The sequence below is a fragment of the Acanthopagrus latus genome, chromosome 9 (assembly GCF_904848185.1).
Source record: "Acanthopagrus latus isolate v.2019 chromosome 9, fAcaLat1.1, whole genome shotgun sequence".
Lineage (NCBI taxonomy): Eukaryota > Metazoa > Chordata > Actinopteri > Spariformes > Sparidae > Acanthopagrus > Acanthopagrus latus.
This window is the reverse complement of record NC_051047.1, coordinates 18,098,023-18,125,118: the sequence shown is the minus strand read 5'-3', so window position 1 is coordinate 18,125,118 and position 27,096 is coordinate 18,098,023. Positions and strand designations below refer to the sequence as shown.

Sequence of the window (27,096 nt, the reverse complement as noted above, 5' to 3'; positions counted from 1 at the left end):
TACATGTACAGTATTTTCCTCGCTCTCGGCTGTGTGGGAGAGAAAAACACGCAGATACCAGTGCTTAATGGTTTTGTAATGCTCAGACAGTTCAAGGGCATTACTCACTGGTTCATTCCCCCATTCCACTTCATTACAACTCGGCCCGGGCTTCTATCTCGTCCACACTACTAATTGCCTTCTCCCACCTCCCAATGTGGGCAAGAAAAGGGAAGCAATTTTATGCAGCACATAGCAATCAATAGCAATTAGGTGCATCCCTGACTAATCCCATTGAAAATGGCGTCTTGGGAGATGGCCAGCAGAAGACCTCTTAAAGCACACACACCTTCGGCCCCCCAGACACACACACACACACCACTACACAACCACAGTGTGGACACAATAGGTGGACACAGCAAGTGCCGGCGGCGTGATGGAACAATTAATTGCTTTGTTTTTCCTATTGTACACTTTCTATTGAATCTTCATCGATCATTTTCAGGGACCCACTTGCTCCATTTATATCCAACAGGCATTTTCAATTAGACAATTAGATAATTATCTCCTTCCCGGTATAAAAACTATGCAGATTATGGAACGCAATTCCACTGTGAAACCACTCAAAACAAAAACTCCAGACGAAAGAGAGATGGGCGCAGCTGATGAAATAGAGAGAGAGAGAGAGCGAGAGAGAGAGAGAGAGAGAGAGAGAGAAGGCATTGTGTTGGAATGCTGTGGCGAAGAGGGAGCAACATGTCAGCGGATCCACTTTTCTGGCCTTCACCTTTGGTCAAGAGCTTTGGGTAATGGTTTAAGGAATCAAAATGTCTATCAGTGTCCTTCACAGGGTGGTCAGGCTTAGACGGATCTCGAAGACGAGAGGTGTCTAGGTTAACAAACTGGGAACCCAGAAGAGAAGATGAAAAAAGATGAGTATTTTCTCTGAGCCTGAGCCTAACCATAGATCAAACTATGTGATCCAAAAAAGTATCAATACATATATGTACCAATCGAATCCAAACGACCCAAAACATACTCCGCAACACTATATGGAGGAACTAATTTGGCCATATCACTCAAATATCACCTCTGATCCACCCCATTTACTTTGCATCGGTACACGTTATGGCGAGTAACTCCTCGACGGAGTATATAAAAATGCCCCCTCCCCCAAGTTTTCGCTTTTTTCTTGCCCCATCCCCTCAGATTTTGTCTCGGGCTCTTGAAGGGGCTGCTTGGGAAACATTGGTTTATGCTGTGCAGCACACGCAGGAGACATCATTACACTCTTAGCACAAAAAATACAGAAACAGCAAATTGTGCAGAGGAGGGAAACACATAATTGTTTATTACCATTGAAGTGATTTGTGACTATTTCATCACTGCATTATCAAAAACACAAACAACACATAATGACTATGCTTATGTAAAAGTGATGTGCAAAATGATTATGAAATGTATAAAAAAACTGCTCAGACTGATGCCTGAGGGTCTGGCACAGGGAGAAGGCGGAACGCTGCGATGCAGTCGATGACCCAGCTGGAGGGAGCGGACCACACTTTGCCCCGCCTCACCACTGCCGGCTTGTGTGGGCCCTGTGGGTCAAAGATGATGTACTGGGTGCAAAGCGCCTGGTCGGAGCCTGGCAGCGCATGGTAGGCGGCCGCACTGAGGGTTTGTGTCACATCGCTGTCGGGCTTGGGCTGCCGGCTCAGGAATTGACCTCCTCCTTCCCGGAGCAGCTTGGTGAGCTCGTCTTTTGAGGGTGCCTTGAAAGAGCCGAGGAGGAAGAAGAAACAGCCGTCGAACAGTGGAGGGAGCTACAAAAATAAATAATAATAATAATAATTTGAGCATTAGAGAGAATTTCCAAACACTTTCTTGTGCATCAAAAGCCATGTCCTGAAAAGATCTGTTACCCATCATCCCCTTCCTTTAAAAAACATGTCAGTCCGCGCCAGCATCAGAAGAAAGCCTCCCTGTGAGAACAGTGGCAAAGGATTAAAGTCTCCTCTTTTGTTTATGATGACGTTAAACACCGACTAATTTCATCGCCACTAAATCTAGGCTCTCCTATTACCCAGTGTCTGTGTGGATGCTTTGTATTTACTTCTTTGCTGCAGAGCCAGGAGACATTTTTTATCAGCAGCGTTCTCCAGACAGACTCTGCTGCTTTACACAGCAATGCTAAGTGGTTCGGTGATTAGGCCACTGGAGACTGTTCCTTCCACAGCATCAATGAACTCAACTGTTTTGGGGTGTTAACTGGCTCTCTCAGTTTCTAGCAAGAGTTCCTTGCGTAGTCACACTCTAGTTTGATTTCACTTTTGCTCGTTCACATGTGTGTCCTAAATTTGTATTCATTTTTGCTACCATGGACATAGTGTTCTGTACAAAAGAAAGAAGAAAACAGATGAAACCAACAATGGGGACGTCTTAAATCTACAGTTTATCATCATGTCCCCTGTGAGCGAGACGCTCGGAGCGCTAACACCTTTCAAGAAATATAAAAAGGTAATCTCTGACAACATATTGTATAAACAATGCCTGAAAGAAGTATTCACCTTATTTATATTTCATTATTTTAAAGACATAATAACAATATCTACACATAAACCTGAGATCTAGGCAAAAACGCACCTTAACACTGACATTGACTTACAATGGACCAAATTTCTACTGACTTATCAAAACCGTGTAGGTATTCAGCCCCCTCAGAGGCAGCTGTAGCGGAAGTAAAGCCTTGTGTATGTCTGCATGCGTAAATAGTCTGTATTGGCTTTGTCATCTCGATGACGCCGCGTGTCCCCATTCTTCTTCACCTCTGTCAGGTTTCATGGCGCCTGGGCCAGTGAACCACAATTTTCTAGTCCGGCTACAAATTCTCGCTCGGACTGAGGTCGTGACTCTGCCTCAGCCTCAGCAGGACATTAATGTTGTCGTTTTGGAGCCTCTCCTGAGTAGCTGTGGCTTTGTTTGGAGTAGGTGCCTTTTCCGAAGACAAATCCTCTCCCAAATCATCACAGTTCTCTTGCAGACTGCAGCGACTCTGCTGCATTCATTATACACTCTGCCCTCACAAACCTTACAGGGGCCTGCTGCAATGAAGCATCCCGATGGCGTGATCCTGCTAACACCAGGCTTTGAGTTGGCGATGGTGCATTTCTGCTGATGTATGGTGTTATAACTTTAGATAGTGTCGACTACACTGCCTTCCCTAATTGGTACTTCTGTTTGTTTTTCTGCATGCATGTGTCAATCTGAAATGAGTGGTTGCACAATCAAAGATATATGTGCAACATAGCAAAGGGGTTAATACTACTTACATTTCTATAATTTAATCCTCTAATTCATTTAGATCAGTTTGTAGAGATTTCAACTTGTTGTTTTCTCTCAAAAACAGCACAATTACACTGTGATATACAGTCTTTAAAACAACAAACATGAAAAAGTCAGAGAGAGTACTGTTAACAGTGCTCTATGCTGCTGAACAATCACCATGAGTCACTGCCTGGAAAAACACATTTCTCCCAAGGACAGTGTGTCTAGACCATCTATACTCGTCTATTTCATCTGTTTGTTTGTATGTTTCTCATTTACCAAGCTGCATCTGTTGATGCGACTGCGCTGGGGGCCCTCTCCCGCTTCATGCTCCGTTTCGGGCATCCACTCGCCCGCCTGCAGACATGCCTCCACCCCTGGCATCAAAAAGAGAGAGGGGGGGGGGAATTAAAGCTACAGCTAATTATGTTGACTTGAAAGAGTGTGACAAGGCAAGGATGACAAAGCTCATGTCTGTTTTATCATGACGAGTTGGAAAATTTCAAGTATTGGCAAAGCTGCCACTGTTGACAGAGAAAGATGCCCACAGCGTGATGGAGTTAATGATGCAACCCTCGTTTTAAGTATCTCAAGCTTAAGCAGAACTCGAGCATCATCTCTTCTCTCCCCGTCTCTTGAGGTTTTAGAGTCAAATTGTGACTGCGTGACAGCCAGCATCCCGGCGTTCTTTTGAGTTGGAAAAGAATCTTTTTTGTTCTACATCTTTTAAGAAAAGCATCTCAAAAGATAGAAAAGTTTTAGCAAAAAGTATAGGCAGATACAGAGGGGGAGAAAGTCATATTTTAATGACCCCTCACTGTCACAAAAAAGACGATTCAGATCACAGAGCCACTGTTCTCCGTAAGTGTTTTATTACTGAATATTATAGAATGGGAGTATATTAAGAAAAAAATCCATCATATTGAAACTAGTTTTGGTTGAATACTCTGCAGCTTGTTAAAAAAAAAAAAAAGCATATAAAAGATGTCAAACAGACCCGAGACCTGAATAACTATTTTGATTGTGACACTTCCAAACGCAAGAGATACAAACAGTCCCACACACCTAACACACATCTGCAAAGGATCTATATTTGTGATTAAGTTCACCTTCACATGCATTTCCACACAGTTGCTTCCAGCTGCAAGATACGGTGACATAAACACATTAAGGTAAATGTGTGTGAGTCTACACCCTGTCACAACACAGCCCCCCGTCACGAAACAGCAAATTCCACACATACAGTACGTGTACACACAGACACAGTCTCCTGAACATGTGGTACAATGTAATTACATTTCTTCATCCGCCTTAATTACAGCTGTCACTTACATGGACCCTGCCAGAGACTTGGGCAGAAGAGAGGGGAGATACTGGGGTTAATCGCTCCGGACGCTGGCGCTTAGAGCTGAGGAGCCATTAGCATATTCGCTAATTACATTCACAAACGCTGAATGCAGAAAACATCTCCAACTCCTTCCTTCCTGAGTCAGTGAATGAGTGAACAGCCAGATGAACCCACTTTCCCGATTAACCATGAGACCAACTGCAACTGTGCCATCATTATGAGGACAGTCGCTCATTCTTAATCGACTGTCAGCGTTCTAAAAACTTACCGCTGTCATGCTACAAGAAAAAATTATCTATTATGTATTCTGGTGTGTGCAGGTGGCACAGAAAGCAAAATATCGGCCTGCAATTGAGTGCCGGGGTTCAATCCCTGATAGCGATGCCTCCGGCAGGACCAAGTGTCCAGCTGGGGGCAGCTGCCTGAGTGAAGCTCGTTGCTAGAAGCTGCAGAAAGCATTTAGAACCTTCTGTGTGTGGGGAGGATGGCACGTGGGGGCACACACATGCCTTTCCCAGCCAACAGTGGGAGTAACAGAGACAAGCATGATGGGATATTAGCCAATACAAATTGGGAAATAATGGGGAAAATATATTAACAGGAACATTCTGGGAAATGTGCTTTTTGTTTTCTTTCTGTGTGAAATGAGAGGATCAGTCTCTCACAGGAAACACTTTGCCTGGCTCTGTCTGAAGTGAATAAAATATGTATGTATACATCCAATGTATACGTTGCTTTCATAATGCGTCTTGTTTGTTTGACCCACATTACAAAAGAAATGTAAAAAAACATCAACAAAAACAGTGCAGAACTTCTGTGCAGCATCTCCAGATATAGGACAGGGTTGCCAGATAAATGGCAAGCAGAAGTTTTGGTTTCCAAATAAAAACCAACCTGGTAACTACAGAGTTCAGGTCCTACTGAAGCCACACACTGCCACAGCTTGAGATAGTTTTTCCCTGTTCAGTGAAGCTAGGATCGAAGGGTGGATGTTTACTGGATCACAATCATGATCCAAGATCTAAACTGCAATATTGCTTGTCAGTGTTGATATCCCCTGTAGACTCTGGTCACACTTAAAGAAGCCTTTAAATGTATCCATTAAAACACAATATTACTCTACACAAGCTCCTCATCCACCACGACTGCCAGCCATAACTCTATTATTTAAAATACATCATTAATGAAGGAAGCTCCACGTGAAGTAATTTTTCCAGTCAGCACAGCTATCGAGTTGGCTGCTCCACTCTAGTGGCTTATTCACAGGAACAGGAGTTTCTAGTCATCGAGGTAATGTGAAGTATGGAAACAGATGCAAGTGTACAAACTCGCCTGCGGAGTAGACCGTGGATGCCTTCAAGATCGATTCTTATCTTCAGTGGTCACATCAGGCATCCCTACAAGGCTTCAGGCCAACTTTTTCCACTACTAGCACTGGTGCTCCATTTAAAAAAAATATCAGCAGAATGTGAAGCAATGAATGTTTTGATGTTTAGTCAAAGAAATCTATGTACTGTGTTGAGGAGACATCGACTAGAGTTATTGTGCTAGCCAGGCTAGCGCTGGGCCTGAAAACCTCTTTCTCTCGACACTCTTTGAAATTCTAATTAGTTTTTTTTTGTTTGTTTAAGTGATGTACAGATGATGTGTAACAATCATTTAATCTTTGATGAATGCTAGGGCGGGATTACATTTTCATTATGGGTTTTAAACAAAACATGACAAAACATTTTTAAACAAATCATGAGATCAATAAAGAGGTATAAGCTCAGGTAATGGTATACAAAGGCAGGTGACACAGAAAACTTGGCTGCTTGTGTGTGCGTGCACACACACGAAAACAAGGACAGAGACAGATAAGATGCCACAGTGATTGTCATGAGGGGGACAAGCTGTGTCAAGTGCTCAGTCTGCGTGGCGAAAAGATGAGGGGAGGGGCCCAATACGGTCCAAACACACACAAAGTCTTATATGGTGACACAACCACACACATTCAAACTTGAAATGACTTACTGGCAGGCAGGCAGGCAGACACACACACCCACACAGTGAGGAGATGCTACTGACGGATACACCAGTCAAGGGCACACCAAGGTGCCAGCAAACTCTTTGACAGCAAGTCTCTTTCTACTCCCCCCTAAAGAAGACTTCCTCTGAAAATCAGCTTGTTGACTTGGTTCAGGGATGCCGGGGAGACTGGCTGAGAATCGCTAAATTTCTGCTAAGTATTCAACTTGGTATAAATCGAACAGAGGAAAGAGAGTTAGCCATCTTTTCATCGCTATTGATATTGAAGCCTTGAGACACAGCAATTCCCCCAGTCATCGGCAAGCTTCTATTTGGCTGTCAGACATGTAAGCAGGTCTGAGCACACACACACGCAGCAGCAGCTGCAGCAGCAGGCAAAAACAATTTACCTGAAAATAGCTGGATGCCAAATATTCTTTTCATGTTTTTCAGGGTATTCCGTGTTGTAGAAAATAAAAAGTTATGCATTTAGAAGTTCTTATTCCAAACACGGAGCCTGAACTCACTTGAAAGGGTGCAGAGAAGAGGAAGTGAAAGATCAAATGTACACATCTCAGACAAGGAGGAATTAACACTCTAGCCTCAGAAGGATTTAACTACATTTACCAAATAAAAAGGTTGCAAAAAGTTTACAGTGAGGTTCCAATGCTACACTTGAGCTAATACAAGTCCATCATAGCTTTTTCTAAGAGAAAGATGGCTGGTAAGATGTTCTTTGGAGTAATTTTATGGGTTTTGTGCTCCTCGTCTGATCCCAAACAGCTTGTGCAGCACAATCCATTTGTTCTGCACTGTGGTTCCAAGAGTCCAGTATTTACCTCCTACATTTTTTCCTTGTACTATACCATACCAAGAGTCACCTTGCTGCAGTAAACATTACTCTCAATGCAGATAGAAATAGTCTTTCGGTTACTGAATAGCTGAGCTGAATGCAAATATGACCTTGTGGGAAGCACATAAACATGAAAACACAAATAAAAATGGACATGGATAATATAAATATCAATAGCAAAAGTAGTTCACTTAGATGGTTATTACAAAAGGTGAAGTTTCTGCATCACAAGCCATTCACATGCATTAATCTAAATCTAAGGTTACGGTCACACTGTTTCTCACCTGGCAGCCTGCAGGGATTCTGCTCCTAGGCAAGAAACAGTCCGCCACCATCAAAAGTACCTTTTAAGTACTTTCAAGGTAGATTAAAAGGAAACATTTCTGATTCTCAAAGCCTTTATCGCACATCTAACATGTTATGTATGTATATTGGTATGTATTGTGTATTGGCTTCATATTAACTTTGGCTGTATGTTTTCTGTCGTGATTATTTAACCCTTGCAAATTTTAACTCCAGGGGACTAATAAATATGGTGACAGGATCGTTTTGATGTTTGGTTGACTTCAATTGTGTCTATGAATCACCAGATTATAACCCGCCACTCGCCCAATGTCAGCAGCTAAGATTGTCATTCATTGTTCCTGATGAACTCTAACCTCTCCGTTCGAATCCGGTATCAAGGAAATGATGAGGTAAATACTGGACTTTTGGATCTATACTAGAATTATTATTATTATTATTATTATTATCATTATTATTGTTGATTTTTTGCAACCACAGCTACAGCTTTAACCAAGACTGTTGTTTCCTGCTTTGATAGTGGGGTCATATACACTTCACTTGTGTTTTGATTAATATTAAGGTCAGAGCAGCATATAATAACAGAACAATAACAGAAGCAATGCCAAGCTTTGGCCTCATGTGCATTTAACATTTCTGGATATTTTGGATATAATCTGCTTAAGTTTAACTGCAGCATTAGCAAGTAGCCTAGGTCCCAACAGCAACATTATTTGACATGGCTCCCTAAAATAGCATCTACAGAGAAGTACCCTGTCGACGGCTCACACTATACTCACAGCTGAATTTGACAACCCAGCAGCCAGCAAGAAGACCCAGGAGGGTGGAGTAGGTGGTGGGCATGTGTCCTTCTGGCAGCACGACATGGCTCACTGGAGGAAGAAAAGACACACACACACACACACACACTATAATTTTGTACAAATGAGTTGACCTGCACATACACAAATAGCTGCCACATGCTGCCGTCCACTTTGCCGTGTCTATCTCTCAAGACTGAGTGTCGAGCTAAGACTGAGACAACTCTGTATCTCAACAGAATAACATTAGGACACATCTTAACTTGTTTCCTGACATGTCTGGATTTGGTCGACATCCCTTGTGCTTGTACAAAAGCCGAAGGGCTGTTGAGGACAATGTCTGTAGAGGCAGAACTGAAAGCGAGGGCTTATGTCCAGACATGCATGCCACTGGCTCTGTTGAAGTGTGAAGCCTCACTGCATGGAGACTTAACCAGACAGAGACTGCAAAGGTGCAAAGATCCCTGATGTACAATATGTTATATATCGGATTCATTCTTTTAAATTAAATGCTTCTTTTGGTGTACCAGAATGCTTGAATATTTTTTGCGACGAAAAGGACAGCTCTGCTGAGGCCCCGCTCATTTGGACAAACAAAGTTCTTCCAGCAACATAAATGACTTTAGATGTCATATTAATAACATCTTATAAAGACAAATATTTTTTTTGTTTTTATCATATAGCTACAGAGATGATGTTGTAGGTGTCAGAGATGACATCTACAAAGATGTTTGTGAGCCAGTACTATATAGCAGTTGGTATCATGTGGTATCTGTTTCGTCAGTGATCAAGAGTACTATGGAAAAAAAGAAAATGTAAAATTAAACAATATGTGCCACGCATACTGTTCTGTGCCTTATGTTAGCTAATAGTGTTAGAAACATTAACGGTTTCTTAGCCAGCGATAGCAACGGTGACTGGTACGACAAACTGGAGGAAGTTGATGATTGGAACAAGAGTGGTGTTTTGACCTGAATACAATAGAAGGGGGGAAATGGAATGCAACATTTAGTGGCTCAATGTCATCAAACTGTTTATGTAAAAATATAAAAGAATATTATATCAGAAAACAAATCTAAGCGCCAACATGATAGCCGTTTGGCAGACATAGCCTAATCATCCGAGTTTCATGAGATGACATGCTAATGCTAGCTAATTAGCACTTACACAAAGTCCAGCTGAGGATGACTTCAGAAAACAAAGTGCTAAATGTTGACTTGATCAAGAAAAACGTAGCAAGATATTGCAATTATTTCATTTCAAAACCGATCGGTGATACCGATTCATCAGCCCTGACACAACTACAGCTAATAATCTGTAGATGTTCCTCACTGCCTCAGTCAGTGTGTTTACATGACACTCAAGAAAACCGAATTACCGGGTTAGTCCAACTATGATCGGATTTTTAAGATCCATGTATACACTGTAAATCTGACTAACATCGGACTGGAACGGATTACTCATCGTTGGATTAAAACACCTAGATTATTTGATTGATAGTCACATTACTCGTGCACGTATATGTTCTACCAGATTGGACTTTGATTTTGCGTTCTGCGCAGGCTCAAGATTTTTTTCCTGGGGTTGTGAGCCAGAAGTAGAAGGGCGGCGGCAGCGTCTTTCCTACGAAATAACCGCAAGCAAGAGCGCCATTGTGCATCTAGTTTGTGTAATTATTATGTACACCATATACGAAATGTACAAAGACGTGGCTTCATCTTGCTCTTTGTACGCCATCTTTCTCGAAAGTTGCTGCTGATGTAAAGAGGTCAGCCGAAGCTTGCTCTATTACCATTCGTTGAAATGGGTACAGCGCCACCTAGCGTACCGGTAGCGTACACGCTTCTGCCACTAATTTGTTTTTCTTACCAGCATGTATACTCAGACAATTGCAGCTGCTCGATTGAGTAGCATAGTCGAACTATGGCTGTAATCTGACTAAGCTGTGCATGTAAATGTACAGAGTGAACAGGTGAGGCATTTCATAGCACAAAAGAGCTTGAGACAAGGACGCATAATTGAAGGTTAATTAAAGTTTAAAAAGGAGCTTCTTGCCTTTTCATTCAACTTGTGAAAAGCATTGACAAGTACAGAATGAACATAATTATATCTCCAAGTCAAAATTGTCTTACATTGCACATTGACCATGGATTTGTTGCCTTCAGTTAAAAGAGAAAATTCTCTGAAAGCTTCAACGTTCATCCCTCAGGTCAGAGTAGGCAGAGTTGTGAGACACACTTGTGTTTTTCATTAGTGCTTATTCATCACCCTGACAGTACCAAACATTTTATGAAGAATGATTTCAATTACTTTTGCTCTCTGGTGTTCCTCCCAGCCATTATGCAACAATGAAGGACCTGCTGTATCACAATGATGTATACAGCTCCAAAAGCACTTGTTAGTTACTGTTGATCCTTTGTGAGTGATAAGCGCCTACTGTTGGAGTGCACAATGCAAAAAGACTCTGTGGAATGGGAGTAACACCTTGATGTCTTTGCTTTGTATTCAGATGAAAAAAATCCCATCTTCGTGGTGGTAAAGGTACTTTATATAATCTTCCTAACAAACATAATGACAAGGGATAGAGTCTGCCTCAAGACTGCAGGGCCTTTGGGTGGTTGAGCCAGCATTTACCTATCTAATACATCTTTCATGAACAGGGCATCCAAATAATGACTGATTACTGCTGATTACCTATCAGAGTGTATGGCAGTGAGTAAACACATCTGTCATGGTTCCAACGTACCAGCAATTGGCTGGTAGCTGCTGTTAATTTGCGGTGTTGCTGAGAGCCCACATATCTCAAACAACTACATTAAAAAGCAATCATACATGAGCAATAGCCTACGAGGCTTTGACTGGAACACTGAAGACACATAAGGCCCCCTAAAGAGGTGTTTCTGCACCAAACATTACCTGAGCCAGAAAAGGTTTCAGTCATTGTCCCTCCCAGTAGCTCTCCCAGTTTGGCCAGGCGATGCTGTTCAAGCTGTGACAGCTTGCTGGCCAGAAACACCACCATTTCATCCTTTCTCACACAGTCGCTCACCTAACAGAGGACATGGTTTAGATATGTCTTTTTATTAGCCATCTAGGGTTAAAAAAATTCCCAAGAAAGTAAGAAAATGAAAAAGGTTATTTGCATGCACACATAGACACGTACCACGGAGAGACTGGCTGAGGGGCTGAGAGTGGCATCAGCATTTTTGGTTCCTTCTGAGGCTTTCTGGAAAATCTCCTGCATCTCCAGACTCACTGCGTAATCTGAGGGCCGCTTTCCAAACAGATTACTGCGAAGAAGAAAATTCAAAAGATGAAGTGTGTCAGTGTCTCACAGTGTGCACACATTTGTGTATTTATGCATTTGTGGTGGTGATCAAAGAGACCGTCAGACATGTTTAAACTGATGAACATACATTTCTAATAACTGTGATAATGAACTCCCATTAACTTATAATAAGACATCAAAGCTAAAACCTGGGCTAATTTGCAGCATGATGTTATGTAGTTGCACAAATGTTGTAGGTGGATTAGGATTCATATGAGTCAAGAGAGATTTTTCAAGTGGTCAGTGGTTTCTCAAATTCATGGATACAAGTACTGAAAATACTGGCTCCGTGCTGTGTCTGTGAGTTTTGATGCAGAGTCTGAAATATATTATAAGCCTTATTCTCATTTAAAATACATTAGATAAAGTAAGGCCTATGTAGCTCATGGCATTGTATGACATGATAAAATACTATTGCCATTACTAGCGATAAAATAATATTGATCTGTCATGCTTTAAGTTGTTTCCATTTCTGCTGAAACACAAGAGAACAGTAAGTTGACACTAACCGTAAAAAAAATAAAAATAAATAAAATACTACCAATTAAAAAGCATATTTTTGAGCATTTTACAAAGTACTGCAAATAAAGAAATGTTTTCAAATGATGATAAAACACCGACTTCATAGTGGACCAGATTAGAGCTGTAATGATTACTTGATTTTAGTCAATCAGAAGAAGATTAGTTGCCAACTAATATGAAAAAAATCATTAATTTCAGTCATCTTAAAAACAAAAATGCCTAACACTTAATGTTTCCAGTTTTTTTTAAATGTGGCAGTTTGCTGCTTTTCTTTGTTGTTTATGAGAGTAAATGATGGGTCTTTTTGGATATGGACTTTTGGAAGAACACAAGAAGCAATCTGAACACGTCACTTTGGGCTCTGGGAAATTGTGATGAGCATTTTTTCACAATTTTGAACACAAAGACCAAAATTGAAAATCATGCCTTTTACTGCATCTTAATCTGCCAAAGTAAAGCGTCTTGCCCAGTGACAGCCTGAGCAATGTTCCCTCTTCTTGTCTCTTAGCAACTGACGTAAAATGTTTTATTCTTAAATCCAAAGTTAACCATACTAATGTGTGAAACCAACCTGTTGTTGCCCTCTCTGCCTGCCTATGTGACAAGGCTTTCACAGAGACTGACACATTGTTGGTTTTACATGATAAGTCAGAACTCTCCAACAAGATATTGGTCATACCATTTCATCACAACCCATGCACATTTGGCATTTGTTTTCTATATAAATGGCCAAGCAAGACAAAAAAATATATAAAACAAAATCAATATTTGCCAGTCCAAAGCTCTGAGAAAAACAATTTGGCGATGTCACACCCTGCTTGTTCCGTGAAAGTGTGCACCCATGTGTGTCAGTCCCTTGTTGGAGCATAATTGTTTGATATAAGGGTGAGCTGAAATCTGTGCTTACTTCATTCAGAGGTCATTTCTTGTGCGATGCACTAGACCTGCTGGCTTGATAACATTACAAAGCTTTTTGAATTATAAATATTTATCTGTTGAGGAGACCAAATCACCGTTACAAATTTAGTGTAGTTATCTAACCATAACTACTCATCACAAAAGCAACATTTTAAATACCATTTTCACAATAAGATTTGTGCATAAATATAGGTAAATATATTCAAAATATGGAAATGAGCCAGGAAATGTTTGTGTATTCCTGTCTTGTCTTGTTCAAACACATCAGAGCTAAGTTTAACTAATACAGGAGCTATATGCTAATACAGATGCTATATGTAAAAAGGCAAGCCAACAGTTGTTCTTTTTAAGGAAGTTGCAAAGTTGTAATGTAGACATCACACTGATGAAAATGTTCAATTCTGCTTTTATTGAGTCTGTTCTTTCTCCTCTTATGAGTTCTTGGTTTGGAAGCCTGAGTCTCAAAAACAAGAACAAACTGGTAAAAATTGTTAGGCAGTGCAGTAAGATTACAGAGGTTACCCTTAAAGATCTTCCACATCTGTTTGAAGTGAGAGTCATCTTAAATGCAAAGACTATTGCTTTGGAACCTCAACATCCATTATATGTTGAGTTTTTAATGCTTTTATCAGGGCAGAGGTTCAGTCTCCCTGAGGGCAGTACGAACAGATACAGATTGTCCTTTATACCTCAGCTATTGGCTTTTTAAACAAAACAACAAACTTCCATGATCTAAGGTGACAGTGTTAGCGATGTGGAATTTGTCTTGTGTATGGGTTTGATGTATTATGCATTTGTGTTTGACTACTGTCTGCAAAGCAAATTGCCCCACGGGGAAATTAAAGTTTTACTCTCCTCTATCAGAAAAAGATGAGAGCAGCCTCCAGGTGGTTTATTTTAAAAATATATTTTACTTTATTGTCACTTCAAAATTAATGCCGACTGAGACAGATAGAAAACTATTTATGTGCTAAAGTCCAGAACTTCAACTCACACATAGCATTGCACCAGGAAAGGGGCAAAAATGTAAGTGTCTACCAGAATGTCACGTTTCCTTCACTACTGAGTCGTCTGACCTTGGAGTAAATGTCAGCTTCTTCCCATTGAAGCCAAAAGCCAGATGTAACTGGGTATAGGGGATGAAGCTGCCACCACCCCTGCATTATTGTAGGTATACTGAACATACACATTTGTATGTGACTTGCAGGCAGCTGCATGAAACAAGACTGAGGTCACCTTGAGGAAAGAGGAAGAGGAGTAGAGAATGAAGAAAAGCAAAAAGAGGAGGAGGAGGAGAGAAGGAGACAGAGAGAAGAACCAAGCCCAGCAGGTCGTCTCTAAAAGATTAGGCGTCAGCAAAGATAACACCTGGGGGACAATTAATAGGTCCACTGGTCCATAAAATATTTCATTTGGATTCATACCCCCAACCCCAGACACACACAAATAACAAACAAAAATAAAATGTCCCTGACACTTATACATACACGCACACACACGCTGGTTTAAGCAGCTGCACGTGAGATGAATATTTGAAGAAAAGTAAGGAAGCATGGAAAATTGTGCAGGAGGTGAAGTCACAAACACTCCCACAAGCCTCTGCTTAAGAACACAAGTGGGAGGCATGTGTGGCAGTTATAGTGGATCACCACTGTAACCATGAATCTTATTCTAACTGGGAGGGGGACTTCAGAGTTCAGTTCACACCTAACACTACCTTTCATAGCCTTTGCACACAAATAAACAAGAGAACAGCAACAGAAGAGATACTAATATAGCCTATTGTTGGTCTGTACATTGCTCAGCGGAAGGTCTTTAAAGGATTCAGATGTCTAATGATGGAAATACGTGGCAAGAAACTGATGAAGCAGTGTGTGAGGCCTGAATGCATTTTTAATCAAAAGGTTCATTAGTTACGATTCTTAAATAATCCACTCTCCATTTCTCCTGATGGTTGGATCAGCTTTGGCATCACAGCTAATACTCTATGATATGGCCCAAGACACACCCAGCTCCACTGGAAAATGTAGCCACATTGTGTATTGTTCTGTAAGTGTTATGTCTCAGACACCCAACTGTGCAACACATCACATAAAAATAACCAATGAGATGAAACTTTATATACTAACTGCGTTCATGTCAGAGATTAGAAATTAGATAATGGTATCATTCAAGTGACAGAATTGTTTCATTGTTTCATCTTTCATCTCAAGAGAGGGCTTGCTGATCAAATTCACCAATCTCATGTAAAAATCCATTCAATCAAGTGATCACAGGATGAAATGACTAAATCATCAAATTAATTAAAAGATAAATAACATTTTTATGTAGATAAATCATTCTTCAAAAATAATACATCTACAGAGCTTATGGAAAGGTGCATAATTAAAGTATCTCTCTTCCTGAAAAACATGATTATGACTTTGAATGAATAATCTGAAAATGTTTGTTGGGTGCAAAATGATTGTTTTGTTTATCTCTGTGCAAGAATTGTAACTTTTGATTTACAGCATCAAACCACGTTTGTGAGCCAAAACTATAACTCTGTCTATGGACTCTGCTGTATCTGTGTTTCATCAGCAATCAAGAGTACTGGCCAGTAGTTGCCAGTTTATGTAAAAAAAAGGAAAAATGGCCAACTTCTATAGTATATTGTGCTGCCTTAAAGTTAGCTAGCAAAAGTTAGCGACATTAGCACTGGCAACGTAAACTATAACAAACTGGCAACCACTGGAGGAGGCAGATGATTCGAACAACAGCAGTTTTGATGATGGAGATGAAATGCCACATTTAGTGTCTGAATGTTATCAACAACACCATTAAAATCAACGTGCTTTAATGAATATGACCAAACAAAACTTGTGTTGTTGGTATAGAAATGACCTCTTGATGAAGCACCAATTGCAAAGCGAATATGATCCTATTTTGTTACTACTTGAGTATTTTGCTTTAAAAGTGTTAAAGCCCGAAATCCATGTTTTGTTAATGTGGTTATATAAATGTTATCTTGAGTGCTGTTATGATTTCTGCTAAACTGCCATGTAAAATCGAAAAAGGCTGAATACCAGGGACTGAAGCTGAATATTTAATTTGACAAAAAAATATGTTGTGAGTTTTGGCTACATCTACCTTTTTACAGTAAGTTCTGACTTCTGTACTACATCGTTCTGGAGTTATTGGAAATGTTCAGATCACATTCAACTGAAACAATCATATGCATCTACCACTGGAATATAATCCTGTAAATAGTAGAGAACTTATGATACAAGTGTATCTTGATATTTATCTGCAACTGTGCAGAATTACCAGGCTCAGGCAGAATGAATAAACATGCATTTGAATGACAACATCATGAATGAAGCTTTAAACTATTCAGTACAGCCCTATTCACAGCATTTAAATGTCAATACAAATATTGTAAGGTTATATTACAGTCAGTAATAGCAATGCATTGCCAGCTGGTAAATTTATTCATCATTCAATGCCTCTGCATGTAGTTCAGTTACACCACACATAGAGGTGATATGTGCCTTCAGCATTCACACTAATTATGGTATGGACTCAGTGCTCTAGAATGAAGGTGGTCGGTAGGACTGGACTCATTCACCATGCATTCTCATTTTCCCCATCTCATTAACACAAACTAATTTTCACACTGACATGACATGAAAAGTGACAATCTAGAAACCAAGGTATGATAAGAACATTTATATAAGAAAATGGATATAAGGTAATGTATACAAAATGTGTAGTACATGTTGAAAATACGCAAAATACTAACATATTTCTTTAAGTTTGTGAACATAACATATGGTACAGCGGTACAACTTGCAGACCTCATCTCTGCGGTCCAAATGTGCTGCACTGGTAGATGTTTATGCTCACAGGACAGGACTGAGACTTATAGTCAGGAGCCCTGCTGTGCATGCTGTGTAGTTTCTCAGAAAATGCTTAAACCTGTTGTTTTGGAGATAAGAATAGGAATGTTTGACTGTATTAAACATATTAGCATTCAAGAGTTCCCTTGGTATTTCTAATAAGCTGCCCAGCAAGTTTAATACTTGAGCAGGACAGAAAGTGGACTCTGAGTCACTGATTTAGGGGACAGGGCCCAAACAATGAAAAGATGCAGTCCAATCATTCAAACCTAAAGTGCACACACACATACAGACACACACACATACAGGAAGGAACAATGAGAATCTCTGCAAAACCTGTGTTTCCAAACCCTGAGCTGTGTGCCAGTCAATCCATTAGGGATTGCTTTGGCAGATGTCTTGGTTCGCCTCTTGTGTGAGTATATGTGTGTGTGTGGTGAGTGGCAAAACTTAGGCAAGGATTGCATTCATCTTGCAGCTTCCTGACAAACAAATAGTCCCAACTACTGCCTCCTTTTTTTGCAGACAAGTAACAAAGTAAAAGTAAGATCTGGCAATCATGGAGGGAAGGACAAAAATCTAAATTAATGAAGCCAGGAGAAGACAGAGGATTATTGGTGTAAAATGATGCAAAGAGAGCGCTAACTGACCAGCATACGGGCCCTGACCAACTCCTCTATTGATTGCAATGATTAGCCAGCATCTCCTCCCTCATTATGGACATTGTGCTGCACATCTACCCTGCCTCCACAGGCCAGTAATGCTGACATAGCATCCAGTGATTGACCAACAACTAATCAGCCTCAGTTGCTTTTTATATCCATATAACTATAAACTACACTGCTGTTCTTGAAAATAAAGGGCTGAATGCCTAGTACAATAACTGGGAGCCAGGCACTTGACATTTCATTAAAAGGTAAAATGAGGACTGGTCGAGAATGAGAGGAGCACCTCTATGATGTAATGCAATGAAATACAATAGACAGACATTAATTATTGACTTACTTAAAATGTTCTGCTTCTGTTGAGGTTTCTACTTAAGTTGTCCAGCTCAGTTAAAAGGTGTTACTTTACTATAATATATATGGAGAAGCAGAAACACCTTAAAAACTTCACAAATGAATGTGAAATCTAAATTTATAGTACAACACTACAAACTAACTCACTGACTTCAAACGTTCACAAATTGTCTCATTTAATAGAACATTGCTTTACTGGAAATAGGGGTTTTGTTTGTCTATCACATCAAGTTCACACTAAAAGATTTTAGCTGATCTTCAACACGCAGGCAGTGGGGCACCAAAAATCTCAGCCAGCATCATTCCTGTCACACTGCAAGTGTGTGATCTTACAATGCATGAACCCCCATCGCAGATCAGTTGCGTGACGTGAAAGCCACAGTGACTGCAAAACTCCCAGGATTACAAGACAGAAAGTTGTGTAGTATGGCCAACAAATTACTCATGGTAGTATAAAGCTTGTGGACCATTAACAGAGTAATAGAATCTTAATCTAGAACAAAAATCAGATTTTATTGTCTTTTTTTAACATAAAAATGTTACATTTGATTGAAAAAACACTCCCAAATAGTGACAGTTTTAAAGAAGTCAGTGTCTTATGAACAGCTGAAACGGCAGTCTGAGTGATGTGGGCTGATGCATGAATTTACCACAGTAATTAAAAACTACATGAGCAGAAAAATGTGAGCCATTTGTGTGTAAGCTAGTAGCCAGCATTTCTGAAATGTATTTTCAAAAAGGTATTTTGTTACTGTAATATGTCTCATTATATCTTACATTGCCATCCCCGTCCCTGTGGACAGCAAGACTTGCTTAGACATGTAGAGGCACTACATCTTATTTATCATATTCATATGAAAGTTTAACTTTAAATCAATATTCTGACAGTTGATCTGTTCATTAGTGCCTACAGAAAGTGCTTGCTTGAAGAGCCTCACTCTCAATGTGAAGCATCAAATTGGATTCACAAGCACACTTACTGGATTAGATTTAAAAGCCAGTTTCCAACATTGGACGGATGGCCTGTATTATTTGTATTTGGCTGAGTAAATGATGGTGAAATGTAACTGATGTGTACGTGTGTCATGTCATCAGCTTTGATGAAGATGGCTGAGTGTGAACAAAGATAAGGGAAGTGAATTCATCTGCCTTTTTAAATTATGGACCACTATAAATACACTATGTTTAAGTAGATAGTGGCCACACAGTGAGAAACGTAAGGTGCCTAGAGATTCCCACCATTCAGCAGCACACAACCTGCATCTTACACATAATCGATGATGATGCTATTCAAATACAAATGGCACCAGTGTGACAACTGAATGTGCTAGAGCACAAAGTAATGATGATTTCAAGGCTAACTGGTTTAAGGTCAGAATTCATGGTCAGCACAAAAGACCAGTGCTGGGGAGATATTCACTTGACTTGCTAAAGCCCTTATATATAGCGTCACATGTTTTGTGTATGCAAGACTGACCCTGATCTTGTGTCGGTTCACTGTGTGATCAATTTGACCTGTAGCAACCCTTTATAAAAGCCACACATCTGCAGTACTCTATAAAGTACATAATTCCCATTACAAGCAGCGTTATGACAACGTTTCACATGTAAATCCAGTCAAGGCCAAGCATATCATAAACGTGAACAACTTACAGTACGCTTTGCGAGGCTCCAAGCTGCAGCAGCAGTTTGACAATCGCTAGATGTCCGTTCCTTACAGCATCATGGAGTGGAGAGTCATTTTCATAGCCGGGTGTATTCAACAGGGCTCCCTTGGAGACCAAGACCTCCACAACAGCCAGGTGACCCAGGTTACATGCTTCATGCTGGAACAAAAGGCATAACACTCTGAAGTTATCCTGCTCTTCTTCGTTTCCATTTTTTTCGGTTATCCTCCAAACACAGGTTTATTATTCTTATGCATTCTAAATTCTCTTCCATTGTTAATCGCTAAGTTGAAACTACTTCAGGTGATGTACATGCTTCAGAGAGCTCAAATGAATTTGGATCTTTTAAGTGAATGTTTTAGATGAAATGTGCTTCCCTGGGGTGTTTTGAAAATATGAAATACTAAGGTAAGTTCATAGCTGCCAATCAGATATTACAGCTTAAACACACCTAATTAATTTTGTAGATTTAACTCATAGAACAAAACCCTTTTGAGGAGAACACTTAAAGGTCATATTGATAACGTTTTTATGCAGACAGATCTATTTTATTTTTAATAATACATTTAACAGAGCTAGGAGAAAAATCTTTTTGCCTCAAAAACATTGTAATGATTGTGTATAAATAATTGAAAACATTGTCTGGTCTGAAATTATTGTTTTGATAATGTCTGTGTAAGAATTCCCATAAGTTCTTCATGCTTTGTAATTCCAACATTAGCTGAGCAATAACCCACTCATTTTTAAAACGAAAAAAAGGACTGAAGGATTTTGCAAATTTACACTTGCAGTGATGGACTCACTCCTTGATTTCCGACATGAAAATACTCATACTTCACCTGCTAATCAAAGTCAGCTTAAATTGCTGTGGTTTTGTTCCACAAAGACATGAAGAGTTCAGTGGCTGACAGGGACAAACATGCTTGGTTGTGCTGCACATGTGTTGTCAAACCGCGTTTTGTCTGTTTGCATGTGTTCCGTTCAGTTGGAGCACAAGTGATGAACACAGCAGAACAGTATAGATTGACATTTCTGGTTGCAGTTCAACTTGGGCTTAATGCAACGAGAAACAGCTCAATCATCATATGGTACAAACAGGTGTTGGAATGCCAGAGATGTGGCAAAAGAGCTACTTAGAGAGGAAAACTAAGCTTGCATGCATGCATATTCTAAAAATGAAAACTAATGTTTACTGGAGAGGACAATACAATAAATAGTAAATACACCAATGTAAATGTTGGATAAATGTTTCAATAGTTGGTAAGAGAAGAAAAGCTACAGACAAGCCCTTGTGCAGAAAACAGTCTTGCTATCAAAGTCTGATGGACCACAAAGCAACTGTGGCCTGTTGACAAAACATTTTATCAGAGTTTTTCCACACAACAAATAAAGCTTTCACACATAGCACTTGGTGTATTAGTCTTACCAAAGGTGTCCACCCAGCATTATCCTTCAGGTTGGGGTCAGCCCCCTGGTCCAGCAGTTCTTTGACAGCCTCTACATCTCCCTGCAGGATCCAGAGAGAACAACAAACCTGAGGTCAGAATTGCAGGCCTGTAAACGCAACTCTTCAAACACAGCAACTGATCCCAGTGTACCAAAGCCCCGGTGTTTATCAATCACACTCTGCAATGGGCCATTGATTACCTTGTCTGGGATCCAGAGGGGGATTATGGCTATGTTTACAAGGATTACTGCAAGACAGTTTATTCTCAACAGTGCGGAATAGAACAGTCTGATCATCTGAAGACTAATACGTTCAATTAAGGGGGGAAACCCCCAACAGGAAGAGAAGACAATGAAAGCAGCAGATTTATCTTGGATGCATTTTGAAAGAAACTAAAAGATAATGAAAAATATTAAAGGGCCATATTTGCATCATTGTAACGGACATATCTTTACAATTTACTTTCATCATTTGTTGAATGATAAAAGAATAGATGGAGCAGGAATTTTAAGGATGACACAGTTTGTTTCATTATTACACATAGTAATTGCTACAGAATAATGACTTGGTGTCCAGTAAATCTCGCTTACATCATGCAATTTTGTATGCCACCGGGCACAAAATATCCAAGAAAAATGAAGGCTGAGTGAAGATCCAGTCAGTCTGGCACCATTTATAATTGCTTTCACGTCTCCATAGACTACATTAATTAATAAACTCACACATTTGCCTTGTGTTGTGGATGGTTGCTACCCTGAAGAAAATGGAAAGTGATCTGATTGTGTTTACAACAGCGGTGCAAACTATAATATCAGTTGGAAATGTTAAGGGGTGATAAGTTGTCCATTTCCACTTTAATTTCCCACTTTATCAAGTATGACGTGCAAATTGCAAAATTGCGTCTGGAAATTGTTTAACGTTTGCTTTTTCAGAATGCAACAGAAAATGGATTTAGGTACACAAGGTGAATTATTCAATAACCTCTTGACCTTTATAGCAGCTAGATGCAGCAGGGTCTCTCCCTTGTGGTTCCTCTTCATAACTGCAGGGCTCCCTGAGGTGGGCCGACCGTGACCACAGGGAGATTTTCTGCCAGCAGTGGCGAGGGCAGAGGGGCTGTCTCCTTGCTCCTGTCTTGACTTTTTGATGATCTTCTCACACCTGGGGCTACACAGAGTTGGAGGGTTAAGGACAGCTGGGGACATCTGTGATTTTCTCCTCCTGCCCAGGGAAGGCCTGGGCCTTTTTGGGGTGGTCTCCAGTGGGGCGACCTTCTCCTCTGCTCTGGATCTTTTTGAGGAATGCTTCGGGGTAGACACATCGTCCTGTTTTTCAGGATTGTCAGTGGGGTTGGAGTCATTTGTGGACAGTCTGTCATGTTGAATGACACTGTCTGACATACCCCGACCCCTTGAGGGACTCTTCCTCATGGGGCTTCTGCTAGGGCTGAGTTCATTAGTACCCCCCTGTGCCATTTCTGGCTGACGCTCTTCAGATGCGACAGGAGGGCTCAGGAAGGAAACTCTCTTACTAGACCTCCTTGCCCCTTCAGCACAGGGCTGCTCCTTTCCTTTTAATGGATCTACCTCCTTGGTGATCCCCCATTGCTGGTTGATGGTCTCCAGCCTGTTCTTCTTCATCATCTGATTGGTCTGCTTTCGTGTGTTCCTCGTGGCTCCCTGCACCGGCACCTTCCTGCTGGCCACATTTTTCTTAGTTGACCTTTTCTTCACGTTTTTGCTTTCATTTCTACATCTTTGAGTAGAAGAAGAGCCCGAGTCTTGGGAGGACGAGGTGAAATTGAAAACTGACAGGTCCTGGCTTTGAGCAGTAATGGTGTCTGGCTGTGCTGCAGCCGTTTCTCCAGAAGACCTGCTCTCCGGTACTGTGACCTCTGAGGGCTTCTCTACCACGCAACGTACTTTGCGGCTGCGGGGGCTCAACCAGATCTTGAAGCTCTTCTTTTGCCGAAAGACAGTGCTCTCAGGTCGTGTTTGAATCTCGGTCAGAGAGGAGTCTGGAATGTGATAAGAAAAAACGAAAACAAAAAAAATGTAAAAACTAAATGTTCCCCTCCTGCACACACCATAATTTTTGGGAACAGCCATCAAAAATGCTCTTTAATGCTCTCTAATGCACTACCTGTTGAGATGAAAAAACTCCAAACTTTAAAATGATGTGCTGCCAACTAGTAATACTGACATTCTGTCAAAAGTAATGACACACCCTATCAACTTCTTCTTCAACACTTAACCATTTTCTGTGTACATTTAGACACCGCAACAACCTGCAAAGTTGTTCACATTTTAATCACAGGGCTTAGAAATTTGCCCTGTCGTTCTTTGTCAAAGCTGAGATCTACAAACGAAACACTCCCGTGGTAAATTGCATTGCATAATTACTGTCATTATCGGGATGCTGGATGGGCAATGAAGATTTAAAAAAACACTCAAACAAGCCACTAATACTGTCATTCAGAGATTAGATTGGCGGAGAAAAATGTTTAATGTTTCAGCCAACAATTGATAGAAGGGTATGTGGGCAGACTAGATAATGAATTAGGCACATGGATTGGAAGATAACTAGCTACTTATGCTTTCAAGCTGCTATACAGTATGATGACAACCACCTACCTGTTTGTTCTATGGGCTTGAGCAGAGACTCCAAACCAGAGAAGAGTTCAATGATGCTGCTGAGCTGCCTGTTGATTTGGATGTCCTTCACCCACGCAGGACTGTGACACACCACGCAGCCATCTCCTGCCTGGGCGCCAGCACAGGACCTGGGCAACAGACATATCTTGGATTAGGAGCTACTTCACAGTTCAGTAAGAGGTAATGCAATGAGCTGATTGATACACCTTTTAAAACCACTCAGTCATGAAGGGAAAGCATAAATTAAGGATATAGTTTATGCCTATGGGGACATTAATTGCCATTACCATGGATATTATGCAGTATTTCATCCGTACAAGAAATCAGCACCATGCCAAAATAAAAGCATGTTAATTACAAAACTTCCTTATCATTTAGTAGAAAGTGAGCTGTAAAATTACTTTATTTTCCAGGTCCTTAAATATGCGTTAAATACCTGTAACCTAAGTGGCCTAAAAACTTGCATTAGTGCCAATATAATTATGTTTATTATTACTGGATAAAGAGTAGAATAACAATGTTAATCCCTACTTAATCTTTTATAAGTTTACAAATATGTAATTAGTCACCTTCGCACTATATGTGAAATTAAATCTTAGTGAATTAAAAGATTCCTCAAATTTGAGAAGAGAAGGCAAATGACCTTAATGTGGACATTTCATTCTATAGCAACAGGAAAGGCAAAGTGGAGGTGTTCAATACAAAATAAACAAAACATTATCACGGCTCTCATCCCTTCAGTGAACAAGCATAATACCAGAGTCCTGGCAGTGGTACACCTGGATGGAATTGAGCCATAATTAACATTATTAGTCGCACTTGTGTTTGACAAATAAGAAACGTCTAAAATGTGACCGGTGTACTGTTAGAGAGCATGTCAGCGTAAAGCACATTCAGCTGAGGGCACAATACCTGCATAGCATATGCTCGCACATTCCCAGACACACAGGATCCTTCATTAACATTGAGCTGGGGAAAAAAACAAAACATTTAAAAAGTGGTCAGTACAGTAAGGAGAGGCAACATCACCTCCACTACATTGAGCTAAATGTTTTGCTCAGTCTATTGTTGTGCACCCTGCAGACTTTCAAAAGGAGTCACAGCGAAATTGAAAAGCAGCCATGGCAACTTTCTAGCACATACTATGGAACGAACTAGTGTCAGGTCGTGGAACGTGCGACTTAGCATTCATAGTAAATCGTAATAAACCATTTATAGGTGAAATAAAGAATTTCTAGTATAGGGTCAGCAATATATTGATATTATCTGGTCTCACATGATGATAACCAGATATCATCTTATATTTTAGATGTTATTATATTGTGATATGTTGTGAGTGATTTTGTTTGCTGGATCTTAAGATTGTGTTACAGTTAAGTGATGTACTTTTCTGAACTTACCAGACTGTTCCATTTGTTTAAATACTAGCCTTTACCTACTTAGTTTTATACATACACACACACACATATATATATATTGTTGACAACTAAGGTTACGTTTGTGACCTGACAATAAACCCGAGTTTAGTCTGACGAACAAACATGTGAACGTTCGGAAAGATAATGTTAGCGCCTACGTTTACTCAACAATGGACGCTCCTTCTACAACGTCTTCAGTAACGTTAACGTAACTTACCACTTGGAGCAAAGAAGCAGTCGTCGAAAGTTCGAGACCGCCTCCTTCGTGTTCTTCCAATCCATTGTCTGCACCAGAACATCATTATCCATTTCTTCGCAAAAAAAAGTATTATTCGTCTCTTAACGCCTTTGTTTTCTCGTTGCGTGTGCACCGAAGATTACAAAACAGGCCGAACTTACTTCCTGGATACTTGCATCTCCCGCCAAACGTTTGCGGAAGTAAGCTGTGATGGTTGTCATAACAACGGCAGTGACGTTCTACTCGACCCGCCCCCAAGCTCTGTTGGTAGGAAGCGTCTTCTTTTTCTTCTTCTTCTTCTTCTTCTTCTTCTTCTTCTTCTTCTTCTTCTTCTTAATTTTGACCTAAAACATTAAATTCGCCAAAATAAGATTAAAATGTACAGCTAATATTTCTCTTTTCAGCATCTTCAACTCAATTTCATCAACTTCTTTGGAGTTATTTAGCATCATAACTGGCTCAGTAAATATGTAAACAAGTGTTCACAGGTGCACTACTGCATGGGAAAAAAGTAGTATACAGCCTTTGGTGGCTGGGAAACAAATGATTAAAACAATACAGCATGTTTGTATTCCACACATTCTTCAATCCTGGTACCTGCATTACGAACAATGCAACTCACCCAATTGTGACACAAGTGGAGGCAATTTATCATATTACATGCAGCTTCCTCTGGAGCCACACAAGGCTTTCTGCTACTTCTGGCACACATACGCAGTAGTTCTCCCCAAGATCTGTTAACACACTTCCATGTGTAAAATTGGTGAAGTAACCCTTTAATGTATCACCTAACCCAGCCATGTCCAAACTATTCCACAAAGGGCCGATGTGGCTGCAGGTTTTCTTTTCAACCAAGCAGCAGCACACCAGACCTGACTAATTTAATCAACTGGTCTCAGTCTTCAGAAAGCTCATTGGTCAAACCGTGTGCTCTTGACTGGTTGGAACAAAAACCTGCAGCCACACGGCCCTTTGTGGAATAGTTTGGACATGCCTGAGTCCTAACCACTGTGTCATCACATAAACATAGATGTATTTATGCACATAAACTAGCTTTAATATAAAAAAATATGACAGATGTATGTATCATCTGTCAGGTTGAATATGACCTCAACTCTAAATGAACACTTCCTATGTGCCATCTGGGTAACTTATGTGCTGTAGCACTGTTCCTGATAAACATATTCATGTGTTTATCATTTTAATTTCTATTTTAGTTACCCTATGGCTATATCCCTTTGGTTCTGTTTGCTTCAGATGTCTGTGTAATTACCCTGCTATATGTTCTCTCTATTAGAACACTGACTAGCAGCAAAATCAAAGAGCTTTGATGTGATCCAATGCTCAAACATGAGGAAAAAAAGCATATACAAAAGGCTCATGAGTGCAGGTG

The 27,096-nt window shown here is 40.3% G+C and overlaps 1 protein-coding gene across 3 annotated transcripts; it reads right to left on the bottom strand.

The window, feature by feature from the left end:
- Positions 1-1,297: 1,297 nt before the first annotated feature.
- bard1 (BRCA1 associated RING domain 1) lies at positions 1,298-25,918 on the bottom strand. 3 transcript variants are annotated; one of them, XM_037110601.1, is made up of 11 exons: positions 25,683-25,918; positions 24,960-25,016; positions 24,027-24,175; positions 22,383-23,410; positions 21,373-21,453; positions 19,933-20,105; positions 11,778-11,904; positions 11,531-11,663; positions 8,594-8,686; positions 3,583-3,680; positions 1,298-1,751 (listed from the first exon to the last, which is right to left on the bottom strand). In XM_037110601.1, exons 1-11 carry the CDS (start codon positions 25,772-25,774, stop codon positions 1,455-1,457), a joined length of 2,328 nt encoding a protein of 775 aa, XP_036966496.1. In that variant the 5' UTR covers positions 25,775-25,918; the 3' UTR covers positions 1,298-1,454. The 3 variants fall into 3 exon arrangements, with proteins under 3 accessions (XP_036966496.1, XP_036966495.1, XP_036966498.1); XM_037110600.1 differs by having other exon boundaries at positions 1,298-1,802; positions 25,683-25,916; XM_037110603.1 differs by lacking the exon at positions 3,583-3,680 and having other exon boundaries at positions 1,451-1,802; positions 25,683-25,917.
- Positions 25,919-27,096: the final 1,178 nt, after the last annotated feature.

Bases quoted from the DNA above. Each gene is read 5' to 3' on its own strand.
- bard1 (XM_037110600.1), bottom strand. From the start codon at position 25,774: ATGGATAATGATGTTCTGGTGCAGACAATGGATTGGAAGAACACGAAG. The intron at 20,106-21,372 runs GTAAGACTAATA...CTTTTGTTCCAG, and splicing joins ATGCTGGGTGGACACCTTTG to CATGAAGCATGTAACCTGGG. The intron at 11,905-19,932 runs GTAAGTTGTTCA...TCTTCTTCGCAG, and splicing joins GGAGCCTCGCAAAGCGTACT to TAATCTGTTTGGAAAGCGGC.